The 12,622-nt window shown below is 44.7% G+C and overlaps 1 protein-coding gene across 3 annotated transcripts in view; it reads left to right on the top strand.

Annotated features, from left to right (window-relative positions):
• Positions 1-3,873: 3,873 nt before the first annotated feature.
• LOC102314346 (insulin receptor substrate 2) overlaps positions 3,874-12,622 on the top strand; it is an 11,921-nt gene continuing 3,172 nt past the window's right edge. Inside the window, exons 1-2 of one of the 3 annotated variants that reach the window (XM_005948212.2) lie at positions 3,874-6,778; positions 6,967-12,335. In XM_005948212.2, coding sequence (XP_005948274.2) covers positions 4,107-6,778; positions 6,967-7,552 — 3,258 coding nt within the window. In that variant the 5' untranslated portion in view covers positions 3,874-4,106 and the 3' untranslated portion in view covers positions 7,553-12,335. Of the gene's footprint in view, positions 6,779-6,963; positions 12,336-12,622 lie in introns of those variants that run through there. The other 2 variants (XM_042213702.1, XM_005948211.2) reach the window with 2 other exon arrangements.

Below are 12,622 nucleotides of genomic sequence, written 5' to 3'. Positions count from 1 at the left end.
CTGTATCATAATGTCGGGTGTTTTCGTGTTTGTTGGTTTGTTTTTATTTTGTTTTATTTTGCGAGTTGGTTATTAGATGCTGCTCCAGCCAGCCAGAGAATCCCCCGCCGCCCCGCCCTCTCCCCCCTGTGCCGCAAGCAGCAGGCGCACCTCGCAAACGGAGTGTGCCCTTACTCCTCGCAAATGGGCGATAGAAAACCGATCGGTGCCTATGCCATCCCCAGTATGCGCTGGCATGACGTCGGGGCAGCATGTGTAGAGCAATTTTTTTTATTTTTTTATTTTTATTTTTTTATTTGTACATTAGCAAAGAAAGCCTCCTAATGACGAAGAGAAGATGTCAAATCCAGTTTAATAAAACAGGCAAACTAAACAGGTTCAGGATAACAGCTATGAGAAATCACTGTTGAATGAATGTTGGAAGTTTAAACTTTCTGCTGCATGCTACATTCATTTTTCAGTCCTTTTTAATCACGATGCAGAAATTGACAGTTAACCACCTCACGCAGATATTTTATTTTTTATTTTTCGTTATTAATAAATATTTAATGCATTTCTATTTAAATCAAGGTGTAGGGGTATTTTCCCAAGAGCATTAAAAGGTGTTTTTTTTTTAGCCAATACAAACATAAGACTTTATAGAATATGATGCATCACTGTAGATTAAACAGTATGAAAGTATGAAATGTTTGACATCAGTTTTAACACCTTCAGCAGTCATTTCAATCCCTGTCACACGGATATAAGACATTTATTCTGCTGAAGAGTTATTTGAAGTTTTGATCATTTACGTACAACTTGCCAGTAATGCAGTTTTACATGTTGCTTCTTTTGCTTTAAAAATGGTTTTTAAGAAATTCCTCCACCAGTCTCCACTGCGAGCTAATGATAAATATTTTGGGTGAATATATTTGATATTTATGTAACTACACAAGTCTTTGCAATTCTTCAGCCAGAAAGGTGAAAATGTCCATTTGTACAGCAAGCTGGAGAGATGATAAAAGAAAGGCAGCACATTATGTTTGAGGTCTGATTTGTCCTGTTTAACAGTGGAAAAAGATGTTTTTGTATGTTTGTGTCAGTGTGGCGGTGGTGGGGGCACAGTCTCTGCTTGCCTTTCAGTAAAGTCACCACATGGTACTGATTAAAAGGGCTAAATATAAAGCTTTGTACTGATCTGGTATCACACTCCCTTCAGTCTTCCATTTGCCACCGTTTTACTTTACTAATAGTGCAACTATGACTATTAACACTGGATTTTACTGGTTTAAAAAAAATGTAAAAATAAACACATTTATTTTAAGAAACTTTATTTTGATCTACTGTAAAAAATAAAATAAAAAATAAAAAATCATAATTTCACCCAAAGAATTCAGAATAATTAATATTATCACAATAGCTAGAAAACATGAGGAACAATAACTTTAGTATCAATTAAACTTTGTTTCTGATGTGTTTGGCAAATGAATTACAATCAGAATTTGAGTATAGGGATGTGTAGGCTGTGGATGTTTACTAAAAGAGACACTCTGTTTTATCCCTAATGTTGTCAATACTGGCAGTTGAAAACCCTATAATTACTAAGTAAGGGGTCTTTCAGTTGTATCGGGACCATTTAAAGTCTTTTTTGGTCTAGAATAAAGTTCACTGAGCCGGAAAGAATCCTCAAACATTCTACGTTAATGACATTATTACTTTATTGTTATCATACTCTGCTTTCATGACAAAACAGGCAGCTTGTTTTTAACATGAAGTGAAAGTTACTGAGCTGAGACATAAACTGAAAGCGAAATAGGAGCAAGCGAGTTAAAACTGTAAACCACACCTTTGGCACGTTGTTTACATGTATAGTATTCACTCAGTCAGTATCATTAAGGTTTTTATTCCTCATTAGAACATTATTTTGAAACACAACTAATGATGGGCTGTAAAATCATTTAGATAAAAGTGAAACCTATCAAATATTTACCCAGAGCACGCTTTCCGAAGTTGTCTATGGTGAGTTATGAGAAAACGTAAATTAGGGGCATAAATCATTCTTCATGTTTCTTTATGTCATAATCACATTACACTGAATATAGTTTTGCTATTCAAACTATGATATATCCATTAGTACTGAGGTCTAAAAGGTGCATCAGACAAAATTAACAAAATCAAAATTTAGGCTTTGGATTATGATACTTGGAGAAGGTGTAAAAGTGGTGTTATTGCATTTTTAACTGAGCTTACACTAAAGATGGAAGAGCCCACGAGTCGTACAGAGGTTTAAAAAAGCATCCAAATGAGTGCTTAAATAAACCCTGTACGTGTCATTCCCATCAACAGCAAAACAACCGTATTCGGCACCCTTCCCTTCATGTTGTCGCCAAGGCTGCCAGTCAAATGTCAACAACAGTCCCATTTGTTGCTGCCTGCAGCTGTTTCTATCTGTGGTCCAACGTCAAAGTCCTGGTGGAGGTGTTTATGTTTTTGCTCTTATCTCAGATTATAGGTGGTAGCTAATGCTGAAAACACATGCAGAAAAATAAGGAAATGACACATCAACAACAGCAATAATAATAATAATGTGAACTATGGTGATTAGAGGAGGATTAGCCTTAATCTTAAGCATCTTTGTGTTTGCTTATAGCAGGCAGATATGCTCATTAAGAGGAGGGGTACCCTCCAGTCACACTGACACCTCAGAGATGGACGTGTAATCTGCTTGTTGGCAGATTGTAAATTGAAAAAAACAACAAAAAAAAAAACCAATGCCAGGGTACTGTTTCAGTTGGAACGACGCCCCCTCATTGATCTCACTAATGATCATTAAGATCACAGGAAGAATTACTGACAAAATTACCGAGATTATCTGATGAACAGATGCCTGTGAGCTTCCTGCTGCCATCTGAGGGGCCCTTCACAGCCGAATGTTATGTGCAGGTTTGCTCTTGTTCGTACACTTTATAAATATGATCCAGGGAAAGTTTTGCTTTGTTTTCCCCGAATCACACGCTGTGCAGTGAGCCCAAGAAAACAGACGATGGCAGCATTTCCGCAGAATTTGCTCGTACATAAGCCTCTGAGGTGTTTACTTCAGCCTTTCCTACTATTCTCTGTGAGATAGCTGTTTTTCATTCAGTGTGAACATTTTGGAAATAAAGTACAACATAAGCATAAGGGAATACCGAACCCAAGACTAAAAAAAAAAAAAGAATTCCCCACCATTCTCTGCTTTTTCATTCCCCATCATTTAAAAAAAGACAGTTTTTAAAGAGCTAATCACCCTAATTATCACCGAATATAGTCGGGCAGTTGGATGTGAGCATAAATGGAGATGCGCTCAAATAGGAAACACGAGGTTCCAGTTGGATAGGAATACCCACAGGTATAAAAATAGGCCACAACACGCCTTATATAATAAGTGGGACGTCAGGCTTGTTTACAGCGTCCCCGCTTGAGAAATAAAGGGTTACAATCCAGCATTATGCTGCACATTTCAAATCCCCAATTAATCCAAACGGGCTCAATTGGCCTGCCAATCACATCGACAAACATGGATATATTTTGAAATGAGGTGTCGGTGTTTTAAAAGAAAAACAGAAAAAAAGAAAGAAAACACCCCGGAGGGGGCGGGATGAGGTAGTGGGGGTGCATGACGCTTTCGTTTTACAGTGGGAAATAGGAATTCACGTTCCTCAATGGACTCGCTGGTATTTTCGTTTTCTACGTGAGAGAGGTTGCTGTTGGAGAAGCAGGGAGGGAGGCGGGGTTTGTTTGTTTCAAGTGAGTAAAACAGCCAATAGTCGGCGACGCTTTGGCGTGACGGACAGGCACGGCCCCTGCAGGACGCTCCGCCCCCTTATGACTGTGTGTTTTATTCTGTTTTTAGAGCAGCAGCGTCACATGTTGTTTTTCTCCTGGATCAGATCAGTCTGGTCCCCACTGCACTGTTGCTTCTGCCGTGGCGGACATATCCTGCAATGGATTAGAGATTTTTTTTTTTTTAGCGGTTTGTATTATATATTTATAAATAATTTCTTTATTTTGCGTTTTGCTGTGAGTTTCGAACAAAAAAAGCAAGAGGAATTTGCCGATCTGGACTTGAAAAGAAAAGCGGAGGGAAAATGGCAAGTCCTCCGGCGACGGGAGGACACCTGTTATCTAATGGGACGAATGGGGTGAAGAAGTGCGGATACCTGAGGAAGCAGAAGCACGGACACAGGCGATTTTTTGTGCTCCGGGAGCCGATCGAGCGCTGCCCGGCCCGCCTGGAGTATTATGAGAGCGAGAAGAAATGGAGAAACAAGTCCGCCGCGAAACGGGTTATAACTTTGGACTCCTGTCTGTGCGTAAACAAACGCGCCGACGCCAAACACAAGCACCTCATCGCCCTCTACACCAAGGACGAATACTTCGCCGTAGCTGCAGACAACGAGCAGGAGCAGGAGAGCTGGTACAGGGTTTTGACTGATTTAATAGCTGAGGGGAAAGTGTATGACAGTCCTGCTTCCACTTCCTCTCTAGTTGGCTTTGAAGAGGCCAGTTATGGACTCCTCACTCCGGCAACACCTACCTACAAGGAGGTATGGCAGGTCAACTTGAAATCCAAAGGTTTAGGTCAGGTGAAGAACCTCACTGGAGTGTACAGGCTGTGTTTGTCCAGCAGGACCATCAGCTTTGTGAAACTGAACTCTGAAACAGCTGCTGTCAGTTTACAGCTCATGAATATCAGGAGATGTGGCCACTCAGACAGCTTCTTTTTCATAGAGGTTGGCCGCTCTGCGGTCACGGGGCCCGGGGAGTTCTGGATGCAGGCGGAGGACTCGGTGGTGGCACAGAACATCCACGAAACGATCCTGGATGCCATGAAGGCCATGAAGGAGCTGTCTGAGTTCAGGCCGAGGAGCAAAAGCCAGTCTGCTAGCACCAACCCCATCTCTGTGCCCACGCGGCGCAACCTGAACAATCCCCCCCCAAGTCAGACGGGCCTGGTGAGGAGATCCAGAACCGACAGCATGGCAGCCACATCCCCAGGAAGGAAGGTCACGCCCTGTCGGATAAGAACGTCCAGCGAGGGAGACGGAAGTGTGACCCGGCCTGTGTCAATGTCCATATCTGTAAACGGGAGTCCCACCAGTCCAAACTCTGGGAATCCCCTGAACAGATCCCACACCCTCAGCAATGGGCGCACCTGCAGGATGCTGGAGTCCACATACAACCTCCATCACAGCCGCTCGATGCCAGTGTCCAACTCCCCTCCCGCTGTCTCCAGCCCCATTAGCATGTCTCCACGAGGGGGGGGCAGGATCTCTACTCCTGACAAAGCTAGGCGCCCCTTCAGCTGCAGTGCCTCCATTTCGGGCTCTCTCAGCGATACTGGCTTCATGCTATGTGATGATTACAGTTCCAGTCCAGGTGAACTCCGGTTCCTCCCCTTTACTCGCAGTGACACCCCCGATTCCCTGTCTAGCACTCCTCCTTCCCGTGACACTAGTGACCCCTGTGGCTACATGATAATGGAGGGAGTAAATGGGAGCAGGTGCAACAGGGGTGAGAGTCTGGCTTACAGGAAAAGAACACACTCTCTCACCACACCGCGTCAACAGAGGGTGGTAGCGCCGTTGTCCTCAGCCTCTCTGGATGAGTACACGCTTATGAAGATGACCCACGGACAGAACTCCCACTCTGCCTCACCCAAAGTGTGTTACCCTGAGGATTACGGTGATATTGAAATCGGTTCATCCAGAAGCTCCAGCAGCAACCTTGGTGACGATGGCTATATGCCCATGACACCAGGTATAGCACCTCAGTCTGGCAAGGCAGACAACTACGTGCCTATGAGCCCCATGTGCGTCTCTGCACCGAAGCAGATTGTGAACCCTAGGGTGCATCCTCAGGCGGCTGCCAGTGGCAGCTACAAGACCAACTCCCCTTCCTCCAGTTCCCTAGAAGACAACGGATACATGAGAATGTGGTGTGGCGCTAAATCCTCCATCGAAAGCCCAGATCGGCATGGTGAATACATGAACATGTCCCCTGGAAACCCACCTCCTCTCCAGACTCCACCAGATTACTGCTTGGGCCTGCTGGCTGCTGAACCCACATCAGTTAGATCAGTATATCAGACCGGCTCCCTCACACTACCTGCTAAACTGCAGGCCTCCAAGAATGAAGATAACAGCCAGTATGTGCTGATGAGTCCCCAGAGTTTGAGGCAGAGACCTGGGGAGTCTGACTATTATTCAGTGATGCAACCCAGTGCAGCTCACTCCTCACCGCTGTACCCCTCAGCACCCTCCCCAATCAGACACAGCCGGGCTGAGAACCTCTCCTACAGGGGGAGGCTGGGCAGGCCTAACAGGCTGTCTCTGGACACACTCAGAACCCTGCCCAGTATGAATGAACATCCCCTCCCAGGGGAGCCCAGGAGCCCTGGGGAGTACATTAACATCGACTTCAGTGGTGCCAGATTCTCTCCGCCCTCTGTCGTATCCACAGAGAGCCAGTCTTCATCATTGGGCTCCAGCGGTGGGGGTCCTGGGAGGTCATCTCTAGCAGACTACATAAACCTGGAGCTGGGATCACACTCGCCCAAGGATGCTGACACTCCTGCTGAGCGCTTGGACACACTCCCAGAGCTAACCTTGTGCCCCTGCTCGGAGGAGGATGGCGTATACCATGTGGATAGTGAGAAAGACTCCCAGGGCCTCTGTGATGAGGTGAAAAATGATTACACTGAGATGACATTTGGGATGACCAGTTTGCCCCCACAGCTCGTACCTCTGAACGCAGCAAGGTGTGTGTCTGTTTGTTGTGTTTTATCACTAATTATTATTTATTTAAAGTATTTGGTTGTGTGTTTTGGTAAAAATCCTGGTTCACTGCAGGTGGCAACAAAACGTCATTTAAATTTAATTCATATTTAGTTTTAGTCACATTTTTAGTTATTTTTATCTTAATTTCTCTGCTTCTGTTTTCCAGTAGTCAGGGCAGCAGAGAGAAGATGCGCTCCATGGAAGACCAGGGTATTCCAGAGCACATTGGGGTCTTCCTGCTCGGTCCAAACTCCTCCTCCACAGTGGACCCTGACTGCTCTGCCAAGGTAATCAGGGCAAATCCACAGGGACGCCGGCGCCACAGCTCTGAAACTTTCTCATCTACTGCCACTGTGACCCCGGTCTTCGCATCCTTTGCTCGTGGCGACGCCGTGAAGAGGCACAGCTCAGTGGAGAACATCTCGTCACGGAGCAGCGAAGGTTCTGACGAGGAGTACGGCAGCCCTGAGAACCGGCAGAGCTCAGAGGGTTACCCCAATGGACTCAACTATATTGCCTTGAACCTAGAGAAGTGTGAGGACCTGGTCGGCTTCAAACCCACCAGCAGCTGCAAAGGGGGCATCAATGGATTGCACAGCTCACCATATGTCTGCCTGGGATTCAAGGAGGCTGCAACCACTGCCAAAGGTGGGTCAGGTTTATGTCAGATACTGCTGAATAAAATATCCAAACAGTCAGATTTTAGCACAGGGAATGAAGGGTTTCAGGAATGTGGGAGGCATATCTTTAATTAAAAAGAAAGCGGTACTGCACAGATGAAAAATTTGGGAGGAAAAAAAATATGAGAGACTTGAATTTCCTCTAGATTCAAATTCAAACTGGCCCTCAGCAGCTGATGCTGCCTTCAAGTGCTCATTTTAAGCTTCTACTTTTGAGTTCTTCTGTGAGTAGTTAATCTCTTTGTGCTTAAATGTTAGGGTGCTACTGGGAATTGGGAGTGCCCACATAAAGCGAGGAAAGCAGCAGCAGCAATTTTAAAGATACTCTTAACTGCTTTTAAGATCACTATCAGAGAATTTGCAGTATTTCCCACAACATGTGAACACACCATGTGACTGCTATGAAACGTGACCAGGCTGAGGGCTGTGAAGTAAACAAGCACCGTGACAGAGCAGGATGCTGCCTCGCTGTTGCTGTCGTGGGCTGATGATACCGAAAATACAAGCTCAGAGTTCCACCGACGCTTATAAAGAGTCGAAGTTTGTTGCAAAAATGGGCAGAAATTCCAAATTAGAGATTCATTTTAAACCTCATGCAAAAAAATTCCAGAGCAACTAATAAGTCATTAAATATTTATCTGTGAAGTGTATGTAACTGGTTTACTGTGGATGGTTATTAGCAGGCATAACCCAGTTGTCGATGTCACGGGAATCCTAGTGGAGGCTTCCTGTCAGCCGTAATGTCTCTCTGAGCCGCAGGCATTTCCGGCTGTTGTTTTTCAGTTGGGTAGGCATTAGGATGTGTTGCACATCAATGTGACCTCTACAGACCCCTTATTCCCACCATCCTGTGATCAATACTGCATCCCAGAATATCCCAGTGAGCAAAACAAAAGCCCCAGTGTGGGGCAGTAGACGAAAGGATCATGGGGGAAGCAAACAAAAAGTGCTGTGGAGTGGGGGGCAGCACAGTTTTGACTTTAAAGCTAAGTGTGACTCTTTGACACCCTTGCCATCCAACAGAGACATGCAGCTCACATGTGCTTGCAAGTACGTAGAGGTCGGAGGGGGTGGAGGGATGTTCTACCCCCCCAATGTGAGGCCCAGTGTAAGTGGATATATGTGCATGTCCTTGTGAGCAATGACTAGGGGAAAACAACAAAGCAGGGCCATCAGGTAACTGGATGTCATGGTCTGCATTCCTGGCTGAGCTGGTTAGAAAAAGTTGCTGTGAGAGGGGGTTTGTTTTTCTCTGGCTCCAGGCCGATTGAACAGACGGTGGCTTTTATTTTACCACAAGCCCCCCCTCATGTGAGGAGGTTTGATTTTTAGGATGTAGAAATGGGTAGGTGGGGGGGGGGGGTTCTGTTAAGTTATTAGTATTTGGAGAGTCAGTGGCACTCTGGTAAATAAAGCGGAATGTAACAATACCGAGACAGTGACATGTTTGTTTTTGTCTCTGCAGGCTTGCACGTGTCCCCAACTCATGTTTTTGACAAGTGCTAATATTTTTATGACACTAATAAAGCTTTTGAATTGACCATGGAGAGGAAGGGGACAGGGGGAGGGAACATACATGTGGACTCTAGCACGTACACATAGGGTGTTTTTTTTTTTGTTTTTTTTTCTCTCTCTGTTTCTTCTTCTTTTTTTCCCTTTTTTTTTTTTCCCAGCGGTGGAGCCTGTATCCTTGAATGCTTGGCAAAGATGTGCACAGAGAGAGAGAGTGTGTAGGCTGTGTTGTTTTCCAGTGCTGCCTGCCTGTTTGCGGGAGAGCGAGTAAATGCGTGCATAATGGGGCAGGATGGCACGTGCACTCCGCTGCCCTTCTGCCTCATTAGTCTGTTCACTTAGAAGAAGTAAGCAGAGAGAGAGAGAAGGACGCGGGGGCGGCAGAGTGCTCGGTAGAAAGGGGAGGGGAGGCTTTCTGGCTTTTTAAAGGAACAAATAAACTCATCTGTGAGGCCCCTCTTCCACTGAGGTACATTCTGGGAGAGCGGGAGCCCTTGTTTACCCGGTTCCTCTGCTGCGCGGTGAAGCAGGGTGAAGGAGGTCAGAGCATTCTGCAAGGGAGGATTTTGGCACCTGGCCCCGCTGGCGGAGGGCTTTGATCTCGTGTTTATAGGGACGGCACACTGGGCTCCTGGACCGTGTGCCACTCTGACCCAAAAGTCTGCAGGTTTTCAATACAGCCAAACACCCCTGCTGATTAATTTTATACTCGCAGGTAAATGCAGTTTGGCCCGGTGGGTAACTTTCACTCTAAAGTGAGGATTAAAGCAACTAAACACCCAAATTGCTCCTCCTTCCATGTGACAGCCTTGCATTTTGAAAAAAAAAAACGTGACGTGCTGCTTCCTGGTTTGTTGTTTTTTCTTGTTTGTTTTTCTCTATGCTCCACCTCCAGTGAGTTTAAACGCCTGGCATAAGTATCAGGAGTTTGTTTACCTCCTGTTTTGTCAGGGAGCCAGGCCATGTGACTCAGAGGCGGTGTTTACTGCCGCGCTTACTCAAGTAGGCTGTCTCCACTTGCGGCCCTGGCTAGCCGCAGCTCAGCCAGGTGGATGTTCTGTACCAGACTAAGATTAGCCAAGTCAGCCGTCTCTGTTTCCACCACCTCTGACTAATACCTTTATCTGACGGCACCAATCAGCTCCTGCTTCCTGTGATGATTGAAGAGATCATTCCTAATGCTGTATTGATATGATTGTCCTTCACTAGACTTACGGCTGTACGTTTTGTTTAAGCATTGAGGGGAACACATTAGGCAGTGGGTTTGGACCTGATCTGTTTGACTGTCAGTGATCTGTTTGACTGTCAGACACTTTCCTTAAAATTAGGTGGATTTCACATCTTTTTTGCAGAAAGTTGTGATGCAAGCATCTTTATGTAAAAAAACAAGCATCAGGAATGGATGAAGTGCATTCTGTATCACTTTTTGGGGAAATAACCTGCTTAAATGCTCATGGTGCAGATGTGTTTGTGTTCACGTTGGACACTTTGCATGCATTCAAAACAAGAGATCCATATTTTGGGCTGATGCAAAACGACTGCAGTGATCACAAAAGCATAATTTCCAAAATGTTGTTAAAGGTGAAGTTTGCCCTTCTTGCAGCTGCTAACCAAGCCATGCACTGTTGCCTCTGAAACCTCAGCTTCTTGTTGCTATTTCCAGTCTGGAAAGCGCAGAATCAGAATCTGCTTTATTGAGTACACGTGTATGTGTATGCATACAATGAACTGGGCATTCAGAATTCTTTCTCTGCTGTTAATATATTTATCAGAATAGACATAACAGTCATCTGTACAGTTGTATCAAATTACAACATAGCAGCTCACCATTCTGATGAGTTTCAGAATGAGTTTCTGACATGCACAATTTAACTTTTAAAAGCAGCATCCATCTCTGTATACTTTATTATCAGCTTGGACTGTGGCATAACAATCTTGAGCTCCCTTGAGCTTAAAAAAACCTAGTGTTTAGCAAGAGATTTCTGAAATGTATCCAAAACAGAACTGCAATAGCCAGATCAAGGGAAGCTATATAATAATGGCGTATGAAATGATGTCATCTTGTCTTAAGATACACGGTACAGTTTTGGGTTGCACAAGTGATATTGTGTGTGTGTGTGTGTGTGTGTGTGTGTGTGTGTGTGTGTGTGTGTACTGGATGAATTAAAGAGGTCCAGGAATGGAGCTCTGTGGCACACTTGTAATAATAGCAAGGTAATTTGGTCTGAAACCTTTGGAACACTACTGCTAGAAAGACACTTATTGAAAACAGAAATAGTTAGCAAACTAGTGAAACTTTCCAAAAACTGGAAACATGCACGTGTTATAAATCTATACCTAGAATAGCGGTGTTTATCTGTGGGCTTCAATTTTAACTAAACATTAGCAGAAGGTGGGAAATAGACTGAGGCCTAAGGGGGCTGCAAGTCCAAAAGGAGCCCTGCTGTGTCACTTCAAGTCCCTCCTGAGTGCTAGTGGCAGATGGCCATTTTCCGGAGTGCGCATGGGTTTGTTAAGGGGGGGGTGAAACACCTGCCATCCTGTTCTTTCTTTACACACTGTCATTACACTGATTTCCCTTACACATGCATACAAACTACCTGGTAAACGTATATATATCCTGCTATATCTCCTCTGCAGTACACACCCAAACTCCAAACCGGTTAACCCCCCTACCCCCAACCCAGACCATCTGCTGCGCCCACAGGCTACAGAGTGTATCAGTTCTGTGTGTGTGTGTGTGTGTGTGTGTGTGTGTGTGTGTGTGTGTGTGTGTAATTTGTCGGCCAGATTAGAGACATCCGCGTCCATCTCCTCAAATCCCACTTCCCCCCTGACGTCATTCGGTTGGTTGTATTGTGAGTGATGTCATTGCAAAGTGCATGCAGTGGGTAAATGCACCCACTGCATGCACTGTGTATCTGTTACACAAATTTCCACTGATTCGTGTCCTTGATGTCAGAGGGGGAAGCAAGAAAAAGCGGTCTAAGTTGCTCAGCCATGCATTACTAAGTTACTCAGAGCATGCCCAGTAGACCAGGTTGTTATTCAGTTCCCAAAGTAAGGGCTGAGATTTGTGTTATGCGTCGCAAGATAAATGGTAGGGGGGAAAAGTATCTTGTTTTGCTTTTTTGCTAAAAATGGGTTTTTGTACAGGAAATTCAAACTCCATTCGAAATATTAAAACTTGATGGCACAATTACTAGCAGATAAATTGTGCATTTGATGGTTGCATTGGAACTATTGCATCCTCTTTAAATGTTTACCCCAACAAAGAGCTGTGTTTGGATTTTACAGCCACATTTAAAAAATTTTTTTTTTTTTTTTTTGCAATTTGTGGATTTACTCCTAAAGATGACACCTGATTGTACCCATTAGCCTGATTGCACAATCCATTCTTGCTATACCCTGACCCTTGAACACATACGCATGCCGGCTGTTAAATAGTTTATTTACACCTGCGTCAGAGGAAAATTGAAGTTGGGATCTTACTAAAATAACAAAGAACGGCAAACAACCAAAGCAGGAACTCCAGAAATGCCATGTTACATGATATATGGAGAACAAACACGTAATGCCAAAGGCTCCTATGTCAGAGTTTCCAATGGTGTGTGTGTGTGTGTGTGTGTGTGT

Source organism: Haplochromis burtoni, unplaced genomic scaffold (assembly GCF_018398535.1).
Source record: "Haplochromis burtoni strain Fernald_Lab_line unplaced genomic scaffold, NCSU_Asbu1 Contig_471, whole genome shotgun sequence".
NCBI classification, from domain to species: domain Eukaryota; kingdom Metazoa; phylum Chordata; class Actinopteri; order Cichliformes; family Cichlidae; genus Haplochromis; species Haplochromis burtoni.
This window is presented reverse-complemented; position numbering and strand designations above follow the sequence as displayed.